The sequence below is a fragment of the Oncorhynchus mykiss genome, chromosome 2 (assembly GCF_057628025.1).
Source record: "Oncorhynchus mykiss isolate SJ-2025 chromosome 2, ASM5762802v1, whole genome shotgun sequence".
Classification (NCBI taxonomy): Eukaryota; Metazoa; Chordata; class Actinopteri; order Salmoniformes; family Salmonidae; genus Oncorhynchus; species Oncorhynchus mykiss.
In genome coordinates, this window is record NC_143023.1 from 21,963,421 (window position 1) to 21,988,096 (window position 24,676).

Genomic DNA, 24,676 nt, shown 5'->3' on the forward strand with positions numbered 1-24,676 from the left:
CCACTAGACCCAACCGTTAGTTCTCTACATGCATTGTAACGGATATTAACGTTTTTTTTTTTGTTGAAAACATCAATTTGGTAGACTGTTTTAATTATTGCAGGACTATGTCATTGTTTTATTCAATATAGACGACAATATTACATTGTTTTTCAATTATTTTTATTACCAGGTATTTACATATTTAAAACTATTGCTAATGCACAGATGTAGTAAAACGTCAAATATGTTACATTATGTCTTGCCAGAGATAACGACCCTACCATTACGTTGATTTACACTGAGCAGCACTGGAGTCTGAACACAAGCATGGTTACATTAAGACGCCGTGGAGCCGGCGCAAGATATGTACAACGTGGATAAAGGTAACATTTGGAGTACAGTGGCCTATCCCATCCTTGCATAGAGGTACGTTTTCCCGACGAATATCTTGCGTCTGCTCCACGGTGTCTTAATGTAACCATGATTGCTGTCCGATCCCAGTGCAGCTCAGTGTAAACAAGCGTATACAATATCACAACCCCAACAGGTAAAGTGAGTTATTAGTTATTCATTTTAATACAATACATTAATTTGTATACTAACCCATGCCACAGTTTGGATAAAATGTGTGCTCCTCCCAATAACCCTAATTTCATAACTCTAGCACCAAAACAAGATACATGTTCACCCAAATGAAGACAGAATAAGAAATGACTCATACAAACGACTCATTATTCAGACCTGACAATTTGAATAACACCCACTACAACATTGAGAGCAGAAAGAACATGCAGTGTTTTGAAACAATAAAAGGCACAAATATACAGTGCAACACAGGTGAAATCCACTTGTTTGAGGAATACATTTAAATGGTGTAAGGAAGACAGTGTACACAGAAAGAAAAACTAACAAAGATCCATAAATTGACATACACAATCAGCGGCCAGTTTAAAGTACACCCATCTAGTACTGCTGACTGTTTTTTGTTTTTCACACCATTCTCAGTAGACACTCATCACAGAAACTCAGGAGACCTGCCATTTCTGAGATACTGTACACCAACGATCATACCACTCTCAAAGACGCTTAGGTCACTTGTTTTGCCCATTCTAACATTAATTTGAATAGTAACTGAATGCCTCGATGCCTGCTTTACAGTGGGGCAAAAAAGTATTTAGTCAGCCACCAATTGTGCAAGTTCTCCCACTTAAAAAATATGAGAGAGGCCTGTAATTTTCATCATCGGTACACTTCAACTATGACGGACAAAATGAGAAAAAAAATCCAGAAAATCACATTGTAGGATTTTTAATGAATTTATTTGCAAATTATGGTGGAAAATATGTATTTGGTCACCTACAAACAAGCAAGATTTCTGGCTCTCACAAACCTGTAACTTCTTCTTTAAGAGGCTCCTCTGTCCTCCACTCGTTGCCTGTATTAATGGCACCTGTTTGAACTTGTTATCACTTGCACAATTGGTGGCAGACTAAATACTTTTTTGCCCCACTGTATATAGCAAGCCACGGCCAGGTGACTCACAGTCTATAGGTGCAAAATATTTTTGTGAACGGGGTGGTGTACCTAATAGCATGGATTTACCCAGTTTATGTTTACAACACAGTAAATATGATGGTACTGGCCAATAAATCCATTACACATATTTCTAAGTTCTTTGCAGTTCAATGCAAAGCTGTGAACTCAGAAAACTTTATCAAGTGTAACGGATGTGAAACGCTAGCTTAGTTAGTGGTGGTGCGCGCTAAATAGTGTTTCAATCGGTGACGTCACTTGCTCAGACCTTGAAGTAGTGGTTCCCCTTGCTCTGCAAGGGCCGCGGCTTTTGTGGAGCGATGGGTAACGATGCTTCGTGGGTGACTGTTGTTGTGTGCAGAGGGTCCCTGGTTCGCATCAAGCACAGTTGTCAGTTAACAAACTATACACTTTTTGAGAGTCTCTGACCCTTTCTTATAGAGTGAGAGATCAACAACATGGACAATGTCCAAAATGGACACAAAACACAGCTAAATTGCTATAGTTATACAATAAATGTACATTAAAAACATTTGGAAAAACAGAATAGTAGACGCACTCTTTGCCAGTGTCAAATCTCTCCCTGTGCATGCTGCATGTAGTGCATTTGCAAGTCTAACTCCCGGGGTAGAGAGCAGCCACAGATCATGCACTGGAGAAGGCGGTCTGGGGCGTAAGGCAAACGGCCCAGTTTGTGAGGAACAGGCCGTGGGGCGAGCTGAGGTAGCGACAGGGTCTGTGTCATGTGTGGCCTTTCACTCATGATAGCCTGTGGCGTGAAGAAAATGTTTGGGTGTGGAGGCCTTGGTAGAGAGCCGACTGCTACAGAGTGAAGAGGGTGTGAGCCAGGCAAACTAAGAGGAGGGAGCGGAGGGAGAGGAGAGAAGAAAGGAGAGGTCTGATTTATGATGATTTGAGTGCCTGTTACCATTGGCTGCTGCTGCGGGCCAGCTGGAGTGGTTTGGAAACCCCACACAGTGGGTCCCACCCCATGAGTGAAACGTTGTGGGTCATATTGAATGGAGATGGGAACATTCTGAGTGGATGTGGGTACATTGGTCCAGCTTGAGGATAGATGTTTTTGCTGCTGCTGCTCTAACTCCTGGCTAAGGCCTGATTTGTTTGAGGGGGATCCTTTGAAATCCCAGGGACTACCTCCAATTCCATGAGTTGGAGGGCTTGAAATTGACATGACAGAGCTGTGGCCCATCTGAGCTGAGGAGGATGTACTGAGTAGAGCTGGAGACCACTGTTTCTGTTGCTCACGCCCACTCCCAGCTTTCTCTGATGAACTAACAGTTGGGGACATTACCAGAGGTGCATTAAAGTCCCAAACTCTAGTGTCCTCTTTTCTAGGAGGTGTGGGTGATTCTTTAACAGCTTTCTGCATTGGCACTGAGACGCTCGACCATCTTGGTAGCTTAAGCTCTTGGCCCAGCTTGTTTGATGTGCTCTGGGATGGTGGCACTGCTGGAGAGGTCCTCAGCCCACCCCACAAAGCAGCCCCATCCATGTAAATGGGGGACCCAGGGAAGTCAAGCTGAACAGAGCTCAGTGTGGGGACTGGTGGTGTAGTGGGTGTGTTACCCCAGCTCATGGGCTTCGGCTGTTGCCTGTGTTGCTCCTGCTCACTCACAGCTAATGGGCTGGGATTCTGTGGCCCGGCCACTGGTGGTGTTTTGTTACCTAAGGGCATGGTCCCTCCACTTTCTCCCGGAGGAGGGGGTTCTAGGCTCTGAGATACACTAAGACCAGGCTGTGACGTTGTAGGTGCCTCTGCCCTGCCTGAATTCCTCTGCTGTTGTTGTGGGGGTGGCCGAGGCAGGCCATCTGAGTGCCACTGCTGGGGTTGCTGTGGTGGGGCAGGCCGGGGCTGAGCATCTGGTAACCAGGGCAGCTTTTGCTGGAGCAAGTGTCTGGCAGGCTGCCACTGCTGTTGTGGTACTAGCTGGGGCTGGAGCTGTCCACCTGGTTGCTGCCACTGTAATTGCTGTTGGATCAGCGGAGACTGTAGATGATGCTGAACCTGCTGTTGGCGCAGCTGCGGATGGAGATGTGGCTGTAGCTGTAGCTGTAATTGCACTTGTTGTTGTATCAGTGGAGACTGTGGTACCTGCTGTGGCTGTATTTGTGGAGATGGCTGCTGTTGGACAGGCGCTGGTTGTCTTTCAGGATCCTGAGACGGTTGAGACTGGTTAGGCAGTGGGACAGGCCTCAGTTCTCCACCTTCCACCCGCCACTGTTGGTGGACTGGTGGAGGCCTTCTCGCAGACGTCTCCCCTGGCTGCTGCATATCCATCTGGGATGAAAACATGGGTGGCTGGGCCGGCCTCCTCTGCCACTCAGGACTCCTTGACATTGGGACTTGATATGGAGGTGTTTGTTGGGGCGTGTCCATACCTGATCGCCCCATTCCACCCAACCTGGGCCAGCCTGATGCCAGCCTGCCTCCGCTCCGGCCCCTGCTACCCTTGCCTCTTATCCTCATTGCCATTGGAAAAGAGTAAGGCTGACTCGACCCCTGGCGCTTTCGAGCGTGGATTTTCTGATGCACCAGCAGGCTGCCGAGCCAGGGGAATGTCTTGTGGCACTCCTGACAGCGATGGGGCCTCTCGCCTGTGTGGGTGTTCAGATGGTCCCGCAGCAGGTAGGCCAGCCCAAAGCTCTTTTCGCAGAGGTGGCACTTGTGGGGCTTTTCGCCGTTGTGTGACAGCAAATGGCGCTGAAGCTGATTCTCGTCGCTGTATCCCTTACGGCACTTTGTGCAGCGGAACGGTTTCTGTGTGTGCAGCCTCTGATGGGTTCTCATGTTCTGCAGGAAAGCAAAGTCCTTGCTGCAGTCTGGGCACTTGTATGGTTTCTCCCCGGTGTGAATGATCATGTGCTGCTGCAGATAGCTGTTGAATCTGAAGGACTTGTTGCACACCCTGCACTGGTAAGGCTTGTCCTTGGAATGAATACGCATGTGCAACGTTAACACAGAGCGGTGACGGAACGACTTGCCACAGTCTGGACACTTTAAAGGCTTACTACTAATCTCCTCCCTATGCCACCTCCCTGGGACGTTGGCAGTGTTAAGTGGAGCAGATCTTCCTACTTCAAGTCCATTACCCTGCCTCTCTACCCTGACCCGGGCAGACGTGTGAGTTGTCAGGTGGGCCATCATATTAGACTGGTCAGAGTAGGTGGCAGGACAGTGTGGACATGTGTAACGGTTTGTTTCCCAGTCTTTACACGCCCCGTTCTCCATCCTCTCATGCTCTGCTTCATGGATCAGCATGTGAGCCCTCAGTTCAGCTGGTGAAGGAAAGTTCTGAGGACAGAGGGGACAGTTGAATATACGTTTTGGCTCCAACCCGTGGTTTGTGTTCTCCTTGTCTAGTCCCCCGACTGTCTCGTGGCATGACACGTGAGCCTGCAGACTGCCCTGGTCGGGGAAAGTGAGGGGGCAAAGAGAGCAGGCGTGGGGGTGCCGTCTATGCTGGCGGCAGTGCGCCTTCATGTTCTGGGCTAAGGCAAACGTTTTGCCACAGTCTGGGCAGCGGAAGGGTTTCTGGCCCGTGTGAAGGTATTGGTGCTGTTGCAGGAGGCTGGAATACTTGAAGTGCTTCCCACAGATGTTGCACCGGTGGGGGCCTTGTGTGTCCTCTGTGTGCTTACGACGGTGGTCCTCCATGACAGAGCGGTGCCTGAACACCATGCCACACTCGGGGCACGCGTAGGGCTTGAGGGAGGCATGGGAGCCCTGGTGGTCACGCAGGGAAAATATGTCAGAGAAGCTCTTGTGGCACTCCTGGCAGCGGAAGGGGTGGGAGCTCAGGGAGTGGTTCTGCATGTGGCTGGTGATGGAGATCTTCATGCGGAACTCTTTGCGGCACAGGGGGCAGCGGTACGCCTTATCCGGGGCACAGTCGCAGGTGTGGAGCCTCAGTTTGCTCAGTGATGGGAAAGTCTCTTCACAGTGGTCACACTGGAAGCCTGGCCTCTCCTCCTTGTGGACTCCCTGTGGGCTCCTTCTCCTCTTCCGCTCCACAGGCTGTTCAACCTTCTGTTGGTGCTCACTGCGGTGCTTGATGAGGCTGCTGCGGTGATGGAAGGTAAGGCCACACTCCTTACAGGTGAGTGAGGCCAGTTCATCCTGGTGAGCGTGAAAGTGACGATGGAGGTTGAATGTCTCCCGACGGGTGAACCTCTTCCCACAGTCTTTGCACTCCAAACTACATTGCCTCCGTTTCACTGTTTGGTCCTCTTCTCCTCCTTCCTCTTCTTCTTCCTCCTCCTCCTCCACCCCCTTTCCTCCATTACAATCTTGTTCTTCACCTGTGTCTTTTGATATATCCATCTCCTCGTCAGAATTTGATTTTTCCTTTTCCACATCCTCTGCATCTGAGATATCTTCAGTAATCTTATCCTGCTGCACCTCACGAGTCATCCCCATCTTACCATTACAAACTGTAAATACAAAAGTAATACAACATTGCCATTGTGAAGCGTTCATGAGTAAGCATGAATACAAACGCTTTGAGACTAAATATGAAAACAGGCCTACTACACAAATCAATCTCCACACAAATATTATGAATAAAGGAATTTGACGACGAAGGTTAAGGTCAGTGTACTATTTTGAGTCGCCTGCATGATCAATATCCTATTGGATAAACGGTTGGCCAATAACAAAGCTAGCTCATTAAGCGCATGAGACAACTAGCTAGCATCTTGGCAATTAAAGTGAGCATGAGCACATTTACAGTCAATGCTGCATCCTGCATGTTTCCAGGGATACCCCGTAGATTTCAGTCTGTTTTTGCACACGACTGTTTTCCAAAATAGATGAGACGAAACTTAGATAGCTAATATTGATAAGGCAGGCTATTCGAAGAAAGAAACATAGTCAACGCTAGCTAGCAAACAAACTTACCGTCGTTTCCATTCTCTTTTGCATCCGTGCCGTCTTCCTCGTCCTCTGTCTCAGACCAATCGAAATGCCGCTGATTGTTGAAGGAAACGTCGGTGTTGTGGGTCTTTTCTTCAGAAGATGTTAAATATACCAACTCATTACATATCTCTGATCTATCATTAGCTCGAAGCGCAATGCTACTTTCAGTCTGGCTAGCAAGCCCATCGGTAACAATACTATATTCTCTATTTTCATTTGAGTCCTTGGGAATTCTGTCTAATTCAACAGCAAAAGTGTTATCGGGGTCTGTCGATTTATAGTCAGATGTTTCGCATTTCTGTGCTGCACCCCCCGGGTCCCCCAGCTCATCGTTGGGGTCGCCCTGGCGTCTCTCTGACGAATTCACAGCAGCCATGTTTTACCCATGTAGCACTCCTCCAAAGATGGTTCTCTATGACCCCTCTTCCTCAACGTGAAGGCAGAAGGCGAAACGAATTGTATATTATGTTACTGGCCGCTAGAGTGTGATGGTGTGAAGTGAAAGGTCTTCGCCTGCCCTGCATTCTGCAGGTGATGTTGTCTTTATCCACTTCAGATTGTCATGAGTATTGAAACGAAAGCAATGCATTTTACGTTTATCCATGATCATTCACTCACATCAGTCAACAGATTGCACCATCAGCACTTGTCTAAATAAAGAGCTATTGAAGAGCTGTGGCGAGATATAGTTCAGGGTTGCCTTTATTAATCTTTAGTCAATACATGTCTCAGAACAGAGTCAGACCCTTCAACTATATTTAGGTGTATAAATTGTGCAAAATGGTACACCAATTTTTAATTTGTTTACAGATCCCTTGCATTTTATTGTCTACACATCAGAAACTGCATGCAAGATAACACATACATCATACTTGTAGATAATGCTTAATAAATTGATAACATCACGAGAAACAAATAATGAAAATCTGAAGCAAAATGCATACTGATGCAGATTTTCGTTTAAGAGCTATGTAGGGAAACAGTTCCATATCTTAAACATTATAGTCCAATTATAATGATTTATCATCACATGTTAAATACACATTGTATAATACTTTTTTCTAAGATTTGCATGTGTATGTCCAGCCTGTCACACAATGCATGTTTAATATGCATCATACAACTGGATGAGCAATGGTATATTACATTTCAATGGTCTTTTACTAATATGCTCTAATGATAGATTGCTGCAGACTCCAAAGTGCTTTCTGTAAATGTAATGCTGATTGTCTATCTACAAGATTTGGGCAAAACAGAAATCGCTGACATTTCTTGGTTCTATTGCAGCAACTTCCAACCAATACATTATGCTAATATTTGTGGATGAGGGCTGAACCTTCAATTAGCCTACTGTGTTTAGTTTGAATAATATATACAGTGCATTCGCAAAGTATTCAGACCCCTTGACTTTTTGCACATTTTTGTTTCGTTACAGCCTTATTCTAAAATGTATTAAATCGTTTTGTTCTTCCATCAATCTACACACAATACCCCATAATGACAAAGCAAAAAAATAAACATTTTTTTTGGAAATGTTTGCAAAAGTATTACAAATAAAATACAGAAATATCACACTTACATAAGTATTCAGACACTTTACTCAGTACAGAGCACACTCTACTTACTTTGTTGAAATACCATTGGTCGCGAATACAGCCTCAAGTATTTTTGGGTATGACGCTACAAGCTTGGCACACCTATATTTGGGGAGCTTCTCCCATTGGATGGGGAGCATCACTGCACAGCTATTTTCAGGTCTCTCCAGAGATGTTAGATCAGGTTCAAGTCTGGGCTCTGGCTGGGCAACTCAAGGACATTCAGAGACTTGTCCCGAAGCCACTCCTGCATTGTTTTGGCTGTTATTGTCCCTTTGGAAGGTAAACCTTCACCCCAATCAGAGGTCCAGAGCACTCTGGAGCAGGTTTTGATCAAGGATCTCTCTGTACTTTGATCTGTTCATCTTTCCCTAGATCCTGACTAGTCTCCCTGCCACTGAAAAACATCCCAACAGCATGATGCAGCCACCACCATGCTTCAGCGTAGGGATGGTGCCAGGTTTCTTTCAGACGTGACGCTCGGCATTCATACCAAAGAGCTCAATCTAGGTTATCAGACCAGAGAATCTTGTTTCTCGTGGTCAGAGTCCTTTCAGGTGCCTTTTGGCAAACTCCAAGCAGGCCGTTATGTGCCTTTTACTGAGGAGTGGCTTCCATCTGGTCACTCTACCATAAAGGCCTGATTGGTAGAGGGCTGCAGAGATGGGAGAACCTTCCAGAAGGACAACCATCTCCACAGAGGAACTCTATCAGAGTGACCATCAGGTTCTTGGTCATCTCCATGACCAAGGCCCTTCTCCAATTGCTCAGTTTACCTAGGAGGCCAGCTCTAGGAAGATTTTGGTGGTTCCAAACTTCTTCCACTTAAGAATGATAGAGGCCACTGTGTTCTTAGGGACCTTCAATGCTGCAGAAATGTTTTGGTACCCTTCCCCAGATCTGTCTCGGAGCTCTACAGACAATTCCTTTGACCTCATGGCTTGGTTTTTGCTCTGACATGCACTGTCAACTGTGGGACCTTAATTTACCACAGTGGACTCTAATCAAGTTGTACAAACATCTCAAGGATGATCAATGGAAAAAGGATAAACCTGATATCAATTTCAGTCTCATAGCAAAGGGTCTGAACATTTATGTAAATAAGTTATTTCAGATTATAAAAAAAAAAATTGCTAACATTTCTAAAAACCTGTTTTTGCTTTGTCATTATGGGGTATTGTGTGTAGATTGATGAGGAAAAACAGTAATCGAATACATTTTAGAACAAGGCTGTAACTAAACAAAATGTGGAAAAAGTCAGGGGGTCTGAATACTTTACACACTACATAACAAATGTGCTAAAGAAACAACTTTTTCGACTTTGGTTGAAATTAGAGGGACACAATTATTTCAAATCAGATTGTATTAGAGAAAATAAATAAAGTACATCAAAGCTTATTTTCATCTTTATCTAACGCCTTCTTCTTCGTCTATGGTCAACAATTCTCCCCCGCCTTGGCCGTTGGACGGTTCCATTAATGACTGCGGGTGGATCTGGACGGGTGGTACCATCAAGAATATCTGGGGGTGGTGGTACAGGGGCAACTGCTAAAGTTGGTTGATTACTTGGACTCTGGGGGTGGTGCTGCTGTGGTTGCTGTGGTAGCAGTTGTATTTGTTGTTGTTGCTGCTGCACCAGTTGGGGTTGCTGTAGTAACAGTTGTTGCTGTTGTATCTGTTGTTGTTGCTGCTGCTGCACCAGTTGGGGTTGCTGTATCTGTTGTTGTTGCGGCTGCTGCTGAATTGGTTGTTGAGGCTGTGGTTGCTGCTGCTGTAACTGTTGTGGTTGCTGCATTATTGACTGTTGTGGCTGTTGTTTTTGGGAATGATGTGGCTGCTGCTGTGGTGGTTGTTGCTGCTGCTGCTGCTGTGCCTCTAGGACTCCCAGCAGCCTTTGCAGGAGAACATTGTTTTGCTGTAGGCTGGTTGCCAGTGCCTCTTGAGAGGCCACTAATGTTCTCATATCACGTCGGAATCCCTCCCCAAACTCCCGAAGACTCTGCTCCACCCGATCCCCCAGCTGCAGAGCTGCCTCCCCCACGCCGCGGAGCTCGTCCTCCAGCCATAAGCCGCGAGGAGGGGCCTCCAATGGTCCCTGCTGGGCCCCTAGTGATGGCTGGGGACTAGGCTGAGGGGTCCCATTGAGGAAAGGGGCGCTGTAGAGGGGAGAGGGAGGCAGCCAGCGTTCCGAGTTAGGGGGAGGTCCTATCCCCAGTCCCAGTCCTAAACCCAGCTTTTCCTCCATACTGCTCTCTGCCCCCTCGCATTCCGCCTCTCCCACCTCCACTTCCCGCTCACCACTATCCTCATCCTTCTCAAAGCCATCCCTCTCCAACCCTTCACCTCCACCCACTGCAGTAAACAAGAGGACATAGTAGAAAGCAGTGGTTAAAAAGTGCAGTTTTTATATGTATTATCTGAATGTTCCTACAAGTCTTGAATCTAAGGCTTTACCTCATTGTTAGTGTTCAGATTTACCTGGTTCTGTATCAGTGAAGCACGTGAAACTGGCCTTCCCTCTGGTGCTTTGCTTCTGTCTGGCCTGGTGAAGCCTGGGGCTTGCCTGAGCTGACCGTCCCAGCATGGAAGCCCCTCTGTTGGATGGCAGGTAACAAGTGCGGTGCCTAGCGTCTGCCAGCCTGCCTCCATTGCGTCTCTTCAGGTCATCCCAGCGCTTTTTGACCTCGCGGAGGGTACGAGGGACTCTGGACACAGCGTTGACCCGCTCCAGGATCCCTGCCCAGATCCTCTCTCTCTCCCTGCGCCGGAGCCTCCCAGCAGGACCAAAAAGCTCTCCCTCACACCGCGTCACCTCAGAAACCAGCACCTCCAGCTCTGCACCGCTAAAACGACTCTTCCTCTTTCCTGCACCCCCTGCTGCCAACACAGAGGACAAACCTCTGTCTACAGAAAGACAGAGTTGATCTATAGGTGTTTACCATGTGTCATATGAGGTGAAACACAAAAATGTAATAGTCAAAACATATTTATCATAACAGTACAGAGCACCACTGCAAGCATCAATATTGAACAATAGACGTGTTTAATAGCTAAAAGTTGGCTAAAGCTTACGCTGTTCCATGGATAGGAGGTCATCTGAGGACATGCCAGGGGTCATGATGTTAGGATGCACCACCACCACGTTGAAGGGGAGTCCACCAGGCAGCCCGCTGCTTTGGTCACAGCTGCCTTCCGAGTCCTCATCCTCCCTGGGAAAGCCGTCCTCTGAGACGCCCCCTCCGAAGGGTCCCTCCGGAGACTCCACTTTGATGTGCATGGGAGGCGAGTGCTCGTACAGCAGCCCCCCCTCCTCGTAGTACTCAGTCATGAGTCAGGCCTGGTTTACAGATGGACCAACTGACAGTTCCATTCACACTGCGACAGATGGCCGGCCGTACCACAGCATTGTTGGGGACGTGAGCAATATCTACCTGACAACTACCTAATCTTTCAGTGAGGGCAGCATAAGGCATATGTTCACAGGATACAACTAAGTGGCACATAAAAAAATAGGGGCGCTAGGAAAGCATCATGTGCAGGGACGTACTGAGATCAACATTCACTATAATGTGCATTCGTTTGCATACGATATTATTAATTCATACCAGGTAGCCTACAGCTAAAGTCCTGGAGCAGACGTTAATCAACTGTAAAATATGGCCAAGAGAGACATGCACTCTCTCTGAAAACTAGAATTTAAATTCCTTTATAGTAGTGCAAAAACAACTATATGAAAGTACCCATCAACAGAGATATGCAAAAGTGCAGATACACTTGAGTAAATAGAGGATCGAGGGAATTCTACAAAAGAGAGAAATATAATACATGTTACCAAATAGTTTCACAAATGACAAATAATTTACAACATAAGTTTTAACTTGATGATGATTTCTAGCACCTTTATAATTGCGTTTTTGTCGCAGCGATGCGCATTTTTTTCTGCACCACATCCGCAATGGTTGCGCATTCCGCATATATTACTGGTGATGCTGATATAGCTATGCAGGGCACTGCGCTTCAAGTTAGCTAGCTTTAATCTCGAAAATGTCAATACAATTAGTGGGATAAAATCTTATTTTACTCACCTCACGATTATAAGACAAAACAAAGGCACATTTGATGCAGTTGTCCTAAACGTAACCCTCCCATCAAGCTTGAAATTGTACACAAACCGTAGAGCGTCGCTGAATATTGACGTCACCATTCCACTGTCACATGTTCCCAGCGCTAGATAAAGGGAATAGGAATATGTGAGGCATTTGCTATAAGGGAAGAACAATATGTATGTCAGGAGAAGTGCAGTATTATCATAAGGAGACGTATACTTTGAATGCGGAGGAGGAATGGAGGGCAGAGGAGGTCTAAAAGAGAGAGATAGGGAGGGAGGACGGAAGAGGATGAGCTTGAGTCGGTTAAAAATGACGGGAAAAGGGAGATGGTTTGTTAAATAAGAATGTTAGAAAGTGTAAGCAGAGCCATCTTAAGACAGGAGGAGAAAGGTAAGTTAATGAGGTCGAAGCATCGGCGGTGGTAGGTGTGGTGAAGTTCTCAGGGCCTAGGGTCAGATTAAAGATAAGTCTGTGATTGTAGTGACATGTTTGTTAAAAGTGGACCCTTGCCTTTTGGGTGATCCATTTGTGGTTTCAGGGTGGGTGAAAACAGAGTTTGGTGCTGTGGAATCGGTAACCAGAAGTGGTCTGTGATAATTGTTTGTGTTTCTGCTGGTCAGAGGGAGAAGGCTCTCCACATTAAGTGAATGGAGGCAATAAATGTGAATTGTTTTGCTCTCAATGAAGGTGTGCCATTGAAAGGAGTGATTTACTGGGGTAGCAGTAAATGTAAAAGTTGACCAACTGAAGGGGAAGATTCCCAGTGTTTGTGAAGGCTGTCGTTTGGTGTGACACAGACAGGGTGGCGGGAGTGGTGAAACAGAAGTCATTGTCTGTTCTTTTGAGTTTTGATGCGGTCTTTGCCCGACAGGGATGTTAGGATACATTATCCTGTATGAGCTTCTGTGCCGAATACATTACTTTATTACAGGTGTCAAGCTCATGTGGCAGCAGTGTGTAGGAGGAAGGCTCCTAGGTGTGAAGTGTGCAGAAGGGCATCTGACAAAGGAATGTGTAGTATTGTGGAAAGTAGTGGTATGTGTTAATTGTAGTGGTGTCTATGGGGCTGGGGATTAGAAATGTCCCATGCGAGAGGCAGGTTGAGGTTTCCAGGGTTACAGTAGTGCAGAAGTTGTAATGCTGAGGCAGTGTGGAAGATGGGTCAAGGGGAGGGATCCTGAGAGGAGTGGTGTGAGTAGTAGATCTGTACCAGTACAGAGGGATAGGCCAACAAGTGATGTTTCAGTAAAATTGGATTTGTAGCATTTTATAGCAATGGTTATCAACTGTACTGCAGGGAAGGAACGTAAGTCACAGAAAATAGTGGTGGCAGCTGCAGAGAGGTATTTGGGTGTGCGAGACTTGACATCAGCGTTACAGGGTGTGTTAAGTGGTGTCCCATCCTTTCAGGTTGTTGGCCTGAGGTAGGACTAAATATATTTAAATTGTGGAGTATGGTGGTGGTATTTGAGTGTAGTGTTAGATGGTAGGGTATTTTATTTGTTTTTCAAGAAAAGTATAAGGGAGTTGGACTCCAGTATAGTAAGCGGCAGTAATGCAAAAACATTTTGGATGCCAACCTCGTTAAACCTCATCGAAGAGGCATTTGCCATTTGAAGTTCACCAATTTAAGTCAGCAGACAAACGAACACAAACCTTTATTCATTAACTGTCTTAGCTGAATAGCGACACATTTAGGTTAATTGTATGCATATTGTCAAAATATTCTACTAAATAAAAAAAAAATCTGCACTTTATTCAACCAGGTAGGCCAGTTGAGAACAAGTTCTCATTTACAACTGCGACCTGGCCAAGATAAAGCAAAGCAGTACGACAAAACAACAGTTACACATGGGATAAACAAACATACAGTCAATAACACAATAGAAAAGGTCTATGTACAGTGTGTGCAAATGGAGTAAGATTAGGGAAGTAAGGCAATAAATAGGCCATAGTGGCAGCAGAAAGACTAAATTTGGGTAAGTTCCATTAACCTAAGAAGTGATGAACAAAAGTATTTTCTACTCATGTCTATTGCAGTTCACAAGTCATCATATTTCCACTGACAGAAGTTCATTCACATGTCATCAAGTTTCCAGGAAACAGCTTACCAGCTAACAGTGCATTTTAGCATGGAGAGGAAACGGATAGGACAGTGGACAATCAGCATTGAACCGATTTAGCTGTTGTCTGCAACTCTTGCTTTACAAGTTACACATAATAAGCACTAGCCAGATACCTGTTTCACACCTTCCTAAAAGCACATATTGCACTTTAACAGAATTAATAAGTCAAAGATGGTGGTTATTTTCTCATACCAGTTATCATGGGTTTCTGTCTTAGAGAATGTCTCTTCCAGTCTAAATCAATTATTTGGAAGACTTGGTGCTGCTGATCCAGGAGTTGTAGACACCAGGCTTGTTCCTCTGGGCACAGCTGTAACCCCAGAACACAGCACCCAGCAGCTGCCCGCCACCGGCGTCTCCCTGACAGAATGAAGATGGGGCAAGAGAAAGGTGGTTAGAGGTGCATCTTTCAATATTGGTTGATGCTGGTTAATCACAACAGATGAGAGCTTTTAACAAATCAAATGAAAAGGACAACAGTAGAAAGGTGTGCTATGAATTCAACTCTGTGTACCTGGCAAGACTCCTTGCCTCCCTCCATGAATCCAGTGCAGAACATGTTGGAGGTGATCTGTCCAGGGTCAGTGCTATTGCAGCTGCTGCTGCTCAGGATGGGGAGATCCAGGCAAAACAGTGGGTTGGGGTAGAAGGCTAGTATATCAAACATTCTCCCTTTGGTTCTGAGTGGTCAGTGATATCATTTGTAATTGGTTTGATAAACAACAAATACCAAAAGTATTTATGGGCATATTGTTGATGCTACTCACAGCCTCTGCTGGGTAGGTTGCCCCAGCCAGCGGGTGCCAGAGCTGGCATAGCTGCAGGGCATGACCACAGTGCACATGTAGCTGTTCAGGGAGGCAGGTTTGCTCAGCTTGACGTCGTTGTCCAGGTTGCGGCTGTTGTAACTGGGGTGCATGATGACCTTCACTGAGTTGAACAGCTCAGTGGCAATGTTGTGTGGTCACCTAGACACACCTGAATGTGGCTGGGGAGAGAGGGTTAATCAGATGAACAAATACAGTTATGTCGAACATACTGTAGATGGCTTTGGTAAATGTTTCACCAGTCACTTACGACTTGTAGCAGTGAGCAGCAGACACCACCCATGTGCTGGAGATCAGGGAGCCACCACAGAAGTGGTAACCAGACTGCAGTGATGCCTGGTAGGATGCAAAGTTCTTTCTGCAGTCATACCCTCCAACAATCTTGTCATCCTCATTGTCAAATGGGGGCAGCGACTGAAATACAGACAGAAAGAATCAGTGTGAAATTGCATGGAAATACAACTCATGCAAACAGAACGGTACCCGTGTTCAGTAAATATTCACTATTCAGAGTATTATCACAGGATGGACACCAATGCGAACTTAAACAATTTCTCTCAACGAGTAAAGCAAGGACTTACATGCAACAGCAAACAGAGCCAGGAGAATAAGGTACTTCATGATTGTGTTTTTTAGCTGCAACACAGGACTCAATCACGAAGACAAACTTGTTATCTACCCACTTCACCAGCCACATGATCTGATCTTCTCAAGGATTTGCACTTCTGTGAACAGTAGGCCTATATCTGACGCTCGGACGTTACTTTACCTGGGAAAGAATTACAGTGCCTTGCGAAAGTATTCGGCCCCCTTGAACTTTGCGACCTTTTGCCACATTCCAGGCTTCAAACATAAAGATATAAAACTGTATTTTTTTGTGAAAAATCAACAACAAGTGGGACACAATCATGAAGTGGAACGACATTTATTGGATATTTCAAACTTTTTTAACAAATCAAAAACTGAAAAATTGGGCGTGCAAAATTATTCAGCCCCCTTAAGTTAATACTTTGTAGCGCCACCTTTTGCTGCGATTACAGCTGTAAGTCGCTTGGGATATGTCTCTATCAGTTTTGCACATCGAGAGACTGACATTTTTTCCCCATTCCTCCTTGCAAAACAGCTCGAGCTCAGTGAGGTTGGATGGAGAGCATTTGTGAACAGCAGTTTTCAGTTCTTTCCACAGATTCTCGATTGGATTCAGGTCTGGACTTTGACTTGGCCATTCTAACACCTGGATATGTTTATTTTTGAACCATTCCATTGTAGATTTTGCTTTATGTTTTGGATCATTGTCTTGTTGGAAGACAAATCTCCGTCCCAGTCTCAGGTCTTTTGCAGACTCCACCAGGTTTTCTTCCAGAATGGTCCTGTATTTGGCTCCATCCATCTTCCCATCAATTTTAACCATCTTCCCTGTCCCTGCTGAAGAAAAGCAGGCCCAAACCATGATGCTGCCACCACCATGTTTGACAGTGGGGATGGTGTGTTCAGCTGTGTTGCTTTTACGCCAAACATAACGTTTTGCATTGTTGCCAAAAAGTTCAATTTTGGTTTAATCTGACCAGAGCACCTTCTTCCACATGTTTGGTGTGTATCCCAGGTGGCTTGTGGCAAACTTTAAACGACACTTTTTATGGATATCTTTAAGAAATGGCTTTCTTCTTGCCACTCTTCCATAAAGGCCAGATTTGTGCAATACACGACTGATTGTTGTCCTATGGACAGAGTCTCCCACCTCAGCTGTAGATCTCTGCAGTTCATCCAGAGTGATCATGGGCCTCTTGGCTGCATCTCTGATCAGTCTTCTCCTTGTATGAGCTGAAAGTTTAGAGGGACGGCCAGGTCTTGGTAGATTTGCAGTGGTCTGATACTCCTTCCATTTCAATATTATCGCTTGCACAGTGCTCCTTGGGATGTTTAAAGCTTGGGAAATCTTTTTGTATCCAAATCCGGCTTTAAACTTCTTCACAACAGTATCTCGGACCTGCCTGGTGTGTTTCTTGTTCTTCATGATGCTCTCTGCGCTTTTAACGGACCTCTGAGACTATCACAGTGCAGGTGCATTTATACGGAGACTTGATTACACACAGGTGGATTGTATTTATCATCATTAGTCATTTAGGTCAACATTGGATCATTCAGAGATCCTCACTGAACTTCTGGAGAGAGTTTGCTGCACTGAAAGTAAAGGGGCTGAATAATTTTGCACGCCCAATTTTTCAGTTTTTGATTTGTTAAAAAAGTTTGAAATATCCAATAAATGTCGTTCCACTTCATGATTGTGTCCCACTTGTTGTTGATTTTTCACAAGAAAATACAGTTTTATATCTTTATGTTTGAAGCCTGAAATGTGGCAAAAGGTCGCAAAGTTCAAGGGGGCCGAATACTTTCGCAAGGCACTGTATGTCCATCTGAAGTGACACAAGCTTCAGCATTTTTCTTATTCTTATTTTCATACACACAACTTAGGTGGCAGCTTAGTTGAATATTTTCTAACACTTTTAACAATAGCATGGCGGGTGGTTCTGTTGTTATTTCCTGTCTCACTAGTGTCTTCCTGTTGCCTAGGGACTTAACCCCAGCACAGTGAGTACAGTGCAGTCACAGAGACACATTAGAATACAGTGTATGTTATAGTTGAACTGGAATGACAGAGGAAAATAACATGATGATTTCTGAGTGTATCATTGACAGCACCAAATGCATTAAAAGGGTGGAACGAGACTGTGGTGATTCTGATGAGTGGACTACGGTCCTATTTGTCAGTGCAGAGACCCTGAAAGGACATGATTCTGGTACCAAGACAGAAGACACCACACCAAAGAGTAGACCTGGAGAAAGTAACTACGGCTCTGAGGGCTCGATGGGGAGATGTTCCAGAGTTGCTGCAGCGTGTCTGGGCCTGCTGTGCCTTCTACTACTGGCTGGGATCATGGTGCTGTTTGTCTACTATAATGGAGTCACTGTCCGTTTGGAAGAGAGGTTGTTAGTTTATAGAACCAGCAACAACAACCTGACTGAACAGAGAGACGAGCTACAGGTCCAAAACAAAAACCTGGATAAAGAAAAGGCCGATCTAAAGAGAAGGTACAATATGCTGAATCAAACCTGCCTTGAAGCATGGAGGAAGTTTGGTTTCAGTTTGTACTACATCTCTGACTGGACTGAATCCTGGGATGAGAGCAGACAGGACTGTCTAAAGAGAGGAGCAGACCTGGTGATCATAAACAGCAAAGTGGAACAGGAATTAATCTGTCCATTTAAAAGGTTTTTCTGGATTGGTCTGACTGACAGAGAGACAAAGGGGACTTGGAAATGGGTGGACGGGACACTAATGACCACAGGGTTCTGGTCTCCTGGTGAGCCAAATGGTGCCTCTATCAACTCTACTGAGGACTGTGCTGAGGTTAACACCTTCAATGACCCAGAGAAAAACTGGAATGATCTCAGGTGTAGTGAACGGCGGCACTGGATTTGCGAGAAATTGGCTGATCAGTAGCTCAACTTGGTACATGCTTCAGATAAACACGCACAAACACACCTACATGTCACACACCACCTGTAAGACTGAAATAATTCCCCATGACATCATAATCTCACTGAGCAAACAGTACCAACTGTTCTTGTCCAGACTAAACATCTATTCTATTTGTGTTTACATTGTACCAAACATATTAACCGTATGTTTATTTTTGTCATATCTGTCATGTTTTTCCTGTAATATACCAAGACAAATTCCTAATGTATAATAGAGCATTACATTATTCTATTTCATTTAAATACATTCTAGTGACAATCTACAAATAATTTCCTGTATTCCTGCAAAATACCAGGCTTACTTCAAATGCTAGGTCATGAAACTCCCCCTTGTGGCCTCGTAGTGAATATATTTTGGAGAAAGTATGTGACACAAAACCAAGCACTGTATGAATAAACATTTCTATATTCCTTCAATGAGGAGTCAAAAAATGGGGCAAATGTCTATTCATTTTAACATGATAGGAATTTACATAGGGATGTAAGGTAATGCCATTTAGCACACATCCTCAGTTGAGGAGCCTCGTTAGCCATATGTCCGTTCACACGCAAGTTACTGTTTGACAGGTACCAATGGAAATGTATACATGTATGCCCTTGAGACTGACCAATGGCAGAGGACAGAGTGGGTTTATAAGAGGGCTCTGACAGTGGCTCAGTACCGAGGCAAAAACGGACACAACCATGAAGGCCATCATTCTTCTCGCTCTGTTCGCTGTGGCATGTGAGTACCGGTTTATTCAACAGGAAATAATATGTGGGCCAAAAGATTGGAGACTGCATGAAAATACAACTCTGGATTAAGCTATTCTATATTCTATTCTATTTCCGTATTGATTTGTCCATGCCATTTGACTTTTTTCTTTACGAAGATTTCTCCTTTACATCCCACTCAGTCGCTGCCCCCATTGACGATGAGGATGACAAGATTGTTGGAGGGTACGAGTGCAGAAAGAACTCTGCATCCTACCAGGCATCACTGCAGTCTGGCTACCACTTCTGTGGTGGCTCCCTGATCTCCAGCACATGGGTGGTGTCTGCTGCTCACTGCTACAAGTCGTAAGTGACTGGTGAAACTTTCTTCAAAAACATTTACCAAAGCCATCTACAGTATGTTCGACATGAAACTGTATTTGTCTGAGTACATCTGATTAACCCTCCCCTCTCTCTCCCCAGCCGCATCCAGGTGCGTCTGGGTGAGCACAACATTGCCGTCAACGAGGGCACTGAGCAGTTCATCGACTCAGTAAAGGTCATCATGCACCCCAGTTATAACAGCCGCAACCTGGACAACGACATCATGCTGATCAAGCTGAGCAAGCCCGCCTCCCTGAACAGCTATGTGAGCACTGTGGCTCTGCCCTCCAGCTGTGCCAGCTCTGGCACCCGCTGTCTGGTCTCTGGCTGGGGCAACCTATCCGGCAGCAGCAGTGAGTAGCATTAACAATATGCCCACAAAGACAGTTTGTTTCTCAAACTGATGATAAATTATATCACTGACCACTCAGAACCAAAGAGATAATGACTGAGAGACTAATCCTTTTCTGCCCATCTCTAGGCAACTACCCTGACACTCTGAGGTGCCTGGATCTCCCCATCCTGAGCAGCAGCAGCTGCAACAGCGCCTATCCTGGACAGATCACCTCCAACATGTTCTGTGCTGGCTTCATGGAGGGAGGCAAGGACTCTTGCCAGGTAAGCAGAGTTGAAGCACTTCCACTGATCCATTAACAGAATGAATGAAAATACGATTATAGAATTTCCAAAAACCATCCTTCAACCTAGATTGACTGATACCCTGAAACAAATCTGCTCACTTTTAATTTCTGTCTCCCCATCTCTCTATTAGGGAGACTCCGGTGGCCCCGTGGTGTGCAATGGTCAGCTGCAGGGTGTTGTGTCCTGGGGTTACGGCTGTGCCCAGAGGAACAAGCCTGGTGTCTACACCAAGGTCTGCAACTACAAATCCTGGATCAGCAGCACCATGTCCTCCAACTAATTGATCTAGACTGGAGTAGACATTTTCTCTCAGACAGAAATCCATGATAACAACAACTGTCATGAGAAAATAAATTCTATTTTACTTTTAAACACTGTCTTCTGTTATTTTTTCACTAACTGGTTGGATTCTGCATGTTCTACAGGAACATACACTATATATACAAAAGTATGCGGACACCCCTTCAAATTAGTGGATTTGGCTATTTCAGCCACGCCTGTTGCTGAGAGGTGTGTAAAATCGAGCACACAGCCATGCAATCTCCATAGACAAATTGGCAGCAGAATGGCCTTGTTGAAGAGCACAGTGACTTTTAAGGTGGCACCGTCATAGGATGCCACCTTTCCAACAAGGCAGTTCGTCAAATTTCAAGGAGCAACAACTGCTCAGCCACGAAGTGGTAGACCACACAAACTCGGGACAGCCGAGTGCTGAAGTGCGTAGCGTGTAACAATTGTCTGTCCTCGGTTGCAACTAGGGCTGTGGGGTTCATGAAATTGTGATTCTCAAGCAAATATCTGTCGGCCTCACAGACCGTTAATGAACATAAATACATTGAGCATCTCCTGGCTTCCACACGGCCTACAAGCCACTGATGCAGACCTTTGGAACATCTACATTTGAAAAAGTCGAATAAATCCATGTAATATAGCCAACACCATCATAATAAATCCATTATTTATTTTAGACAGGTATAAAGAAATATGATATGAAGAAAATGTAGTCTATTTCAGAAGAACAGAATAGCATTTTTCTTATGTTAGGTCCTGATCTGGCTATGCCATATAGCTGTGGGCTACACTAGTTCATTTAGCAGACAAGATTTGCTTAGAATTTCGTAGCATTATTTTATAGTATGAAGAATACAACTGGACATAGCTGAATAAAATAAAAAATATATTTTCTCCAAACAATGAGGGAGTTTCCACATGCAGCTATTCTGTGTTGAGCGGTTAACAAAGAAACAGGTCCTCCTATATGCTTCATTTAAAGTTATTTATATAACTTTAGTTGTCATACAAATGTTGGGCTATATATTTAGATTTTAACACATTCTAAGGCTGCGTGATGCGACTCTAATGATGATTTGAAGAAAGTTGCATGAAAGGCATGAGCTCTGCTTTGTTCTTTTTTTGTGTAGGCTATACACTTTTCATCAGTCTCTGATTCACAATTTGAAGATCCTTGAATTTCCCAGCAGCATCCCATTTGTATGGCCGTAATGCCCCCTAAAAAAAATCCATGCCTTTTGCGGCCAGTGACCGTTGTTCCCTTGGGCTGAATACAATAATTATAATTCCCCTCCCCGGCTGCGTGCCTGATTGGTGGAGTGCTGCAGAGATGGTTGTCCTTCTGGAAGATTCTCCTATCTCCACAGAGGAACTATAGAGCTCTGTCAGAGTGACCATCAGGTTCTTGGTCAGCTCCCTGACCAAGGCTCTTCTCCCCCGATTGCTCAGTTTGGCCAGGTAGCCAGCTTTAGGAAGTCTTGGTGGTTCCAAACATCTTCCTTTTAAGAATGATGGAGGCCACTGTGTTCTTGGGGACCTTCAATGCTGCAGACATATTTTGATACCCTTCCCCATGTCTGTGCCTCGACACAAACCTGTCTCAATTCCTTCGACCTCATGTCTTGGTTTTTACTCTGACATGCACTGTCAACTGTGGGACATTATAAAGACAGGTGTGTGCCTTTCAAAATCATATCCAATCAACTGAATTTACCACAGGTGGATTCCAAACAAGTTGTAGAAACATCTCAAGGATGATCAATGGAAACAGGATGCACTCAAGCTCAATTCCGAGTCTCATAGCAAAGGGTCTGAATACTTATGTAAATAAGGTATTTCTGTTTTTATTTTTATATTTTGAAAAAATTCTAAAAACCTGTTTTCACTTTGTCATTTTGGGGTATTCTGTGTAGATTGCTGAGGAGCATTTTTTAAAATCCATTTTAGAATAAGGCTGTAAAGTTACAAAATGTGGAAAAAGTAAAGGGGTCTGAATACTTTTCTGAAGGCACTGTATACTAAATAACATATGTGTGAAATGTGTTTTGGTTTATATTGGACCATTATCATGCAACTGTCTCAAAACAGGGTTTGCAGAAAAAAATACATGTAATCTATGCACTTAAATAGTGAATGGAGGACGCTTTTCTCGTGGTTCATTTTCATTCCAGCCAGATAGGCTATACTCCTGTTTTAAAGAGAAGCACAAATAATAGGAAAGTTGAGAAATAGATAGTAGGCCTAGCCTATTGAAAGCTGATGGGATCCTCCTCTTTTTAATAGAGGCCATCACTCTGTTTTCTCAATTGCATAGCCTATAGAAATGTTGCACAACATGATCTCATGGGCTCTCATTAAGTGTTTGATTAGATGTTTGATTACATTTGCCTTGATGTCAGAGTGATAGAAGGACAATAGAGTGCCAGGCTGTTCGCAAGTTTGGTATGTTACTGAATGACCTGAAAATAAAGGAGAGCCACACACTCTAGGAACTCAGATGCAAAAATGTAATATCCAACGCTTCGACAGCCAAGCTGTCTTCATCAGGGTTTAATCACAAACACTGCGGGATGACTCGTTTAGATAGTGTCAAAAGACACACGTGTCTTTAATCATGGCCAAGAGTGACCTAATATCATTGGTTAATTCTCAAATATTAAAATGGCATACAAAGAACAGCATACAAAAAACAGCATACGATCATAAATTCATTTTAGACTACACAAGCTTACAAACAATTACAATGGCAAAGTCACAATAATCACAAGAATGGCTTCAGATCAAAGTCTACGTTGAGACCGAAGGCAGCAAGGGTCTTTAAGTTAAAGATCCAGGCAGCCTCTCGTTTTAACAATAAATGATCAAGGTCACCCCCTCCCCCAGGGAGGGTGACATGTTCGAGTCCAATATAACGCAGAGACGAAATCGAGTGGCCAGCCTACTAATGACCATCAGCAGCATCAGAGCTTGGAGAAGCCTAATTATCGTGACTAAATGGTCACGTGGAATTTGACTGCCCTCATGACACGTGTGCCAGTAATATAGTCACTGTAACAGAACTAGTTGCAACACTCACTACCGAGTTCCAAATTGCCTCTGGAAGCAACATCAGCACAAGAACGGTTCATTGAGAGCTTCATGGCATGGGTTTCCATGGCAGAGCAGCCGTACACAAGCCTAAGATCACCATGTACAATGCCAAGCGTCAGCTTGAGAGGTGTAAAGCTCGCCACCATTGGATTTGGAGCAGTGGAAAAACATTCTCTGGAGTGATGAATCACGCTTCCCCATCTGGCAGTCCGATGGATGAATCTGGGTTTGGCGGATGCCAGGAGAACGCTACCTGCCCCAATGCATAGTGCCAATTGTAAAGTTTGGTGGAGGAGGAATAATGGTTATTCATGGTTTGTGCTAGGCCCATTAGTTCAAGTGAAGGGAAATCTTACCTCTACAGCATACAATGACATTCTTGACGATTGAGTGCTTCCAACTTTGTGGCAACAGTTCGGGGAAGGCCCTTTCCTGTTTCAGTATTACAATGCCACCGTCCACAAAGCGAGGTCCATACAGAAATGGTTTGTTGAGATCGGTGTGTAAGAACTTGACAGGCCTGCATAGAGCCTTGACCTCAACCCCATCGAACACTTTTAGGATGAATTGGAACTCAGACTGCGAGCCAGGTCTAATCTCCCAACATCAGTGCCCGACCTCACTAATGCTCGTGGCTGAATGGATCAAGTACCCACAGCAATGTTCCAACAGCTAATGGAAAGCCTTCCCAAAAGAGAGGAGGCTGTTATAGCAGTAAAGGGGGGACCAATTCCATATTAATATCCATGATTTTGGATGAGATGTTCGATGAGCAGGTGTTCACATACTTTTGTTCATGTAGTTTACATGTATTTTTTTGTGAAGAATCAACAACAAGTGGGACACAATCATGAAGTGGAACGACATTTATTGGGTATTTCAAACTTTTTTAACAAATCAAAAACTGAAAAATTGGGCGTGCAAAATT

At 44.7% G+C, this 24,676-nt stretch overlaps 6 protein-coding genes across 7 annotated transcripts; 2 read left to right on the forward strand and 4 right to left on the reverse strand.

Annotated features, from left to right (window-relative positions):
- Nucleotides 1-91: 91 nt before the first annotated feature.
- LOC118938551 (uncharacterized) lies at nt 92-7,141 on the reverse strand. The gene is made up of 2 exons (XM_036942621.2): nt 6,434-7,141; nt 92-5,967 (listed from the first exon to the last, which is right to left on the reverse strand). The coding sequence occupies exons 1-2, from the start codon at nt 6,825-6,827 to the stop codon at nt 2,087-2,089; spliced, it is 4,275 nt and encodes a 1,424-aa protein (XP_036798516.2). The 5' UTR covers nt 6,828-7,141; the 3' UTR covers nt 92-2,086.
- On the reverse strand, nt 7,136-12,271 carry LOC118936533 (uncharacterized). Of its 2 annotated transcripts, none has more exons than XM_090193006.1 (4): nt 12,132-12,271; nt 11,119-11,847; nt 10,525-10,923; nt 7,136-10,398 (listed from the first exon to the last, which is right to left on the reverse strand). In XM_090193006.1, the coding sequence occupies exons 2-4, from the start codon at nt 11,372-11,374 to the stop codon at nt 9,458-9,460; spliced, it is 1,596 nt and encodes a 531-aa protein (XP_090049132.1). In that variant the 5' UTR covers nt 11,375-11,847; nt 12,132-12,271; the 3' UTR covers nt 7,136-9,457. The 2 variants fall into 2 exon arrangements, with proteins under 2 accessions (XP_090049132.1, XP_036798642.2); XM_036942747.2 differs by having other exon boundaries at nt 10,525-10,950.
- A 1,511-nt stretch (nt 12,272-13,782) lies between these two features.
- LOC110534486 (trypsin-3-like) lies at nt 13,783-15,522 on the reverse strand. Its single transcript, XM_090193135.1, has 2 exons — nt 14,796-15,522; nt 13,783-14,641 (listed from the first exon to the last, which is right to left on the reverse strand). The coding sequence occupies exons 1-2, from the start codon at nt 14,946-14,948 to the stop codon at nt 14,525-14,527; spliced, it is 270 nt and encodes an 89-aa protein (XP_090049261.1). The 5' UTR covers nt 14,949-15,522; the 3' UTR covers nt 13,783-14,524.
- On the reverse strand, nt 15,045-15,805 carry LOC149984904 (trypsin-3-like). Its single transcript, XM_090193720.1, has 3 exons — nt 15,725-15,805; nt 15,359-15,522; nt 15,045-15,189 (listed from the first exon to the last, which is right to left on the reverse strand). The coding sequence occupies exons 1-3, from the start codon at nt 15,803-15,805 to the stop codon at nt 15,045-15,047; spliced, it is 390 nt and encodes a 129-aa protein (XP_090049846.1).
- Nucleotides 15,806-17,634: 1,829 nt separating this feature from the next.
- On the forward strand, nt 17,635-18,743 carry LOC110538298 (uncharacterized). The gene has a single exon (XM_021625029.3). The coding sequence runs from the start codon at nt 17,759-17,761 to the stop codon at nt 18,608-18,610; it is 852 nt and encodes a 283-aa protein (XP_021480704.3). The 5' UTR covers nt 17,635-17,758; the 3' UTR covers nt 18,611-18,743.
- Nucleotides 18,744-19,308: 565 nt separating this feature from the next.
- On the forward strand, nt 19,309-20,739 carry LOC110538314 (trypsin-3). The gene is made up of 5 exons (XM_021625050.3): nt 19,309-19,372; nt 19,545-19,707; nt 19,825-20,078; nt 20,207-20,343; nt 20,498-20,739. Exons 1-5 carry the CDS (start codon nt 19,333-19,335, stop codon nt 20,645-20,647), a joined length of 744 nt encoding a protein of 247 aa, XP_021480725.1. The 5' UTR covers nt 19,309-19,332; the 3' UTR covers nt 20,648-20,739.
- Nucleotides 20,740-24,676: the final 3,937 nt, after the last annotated feature.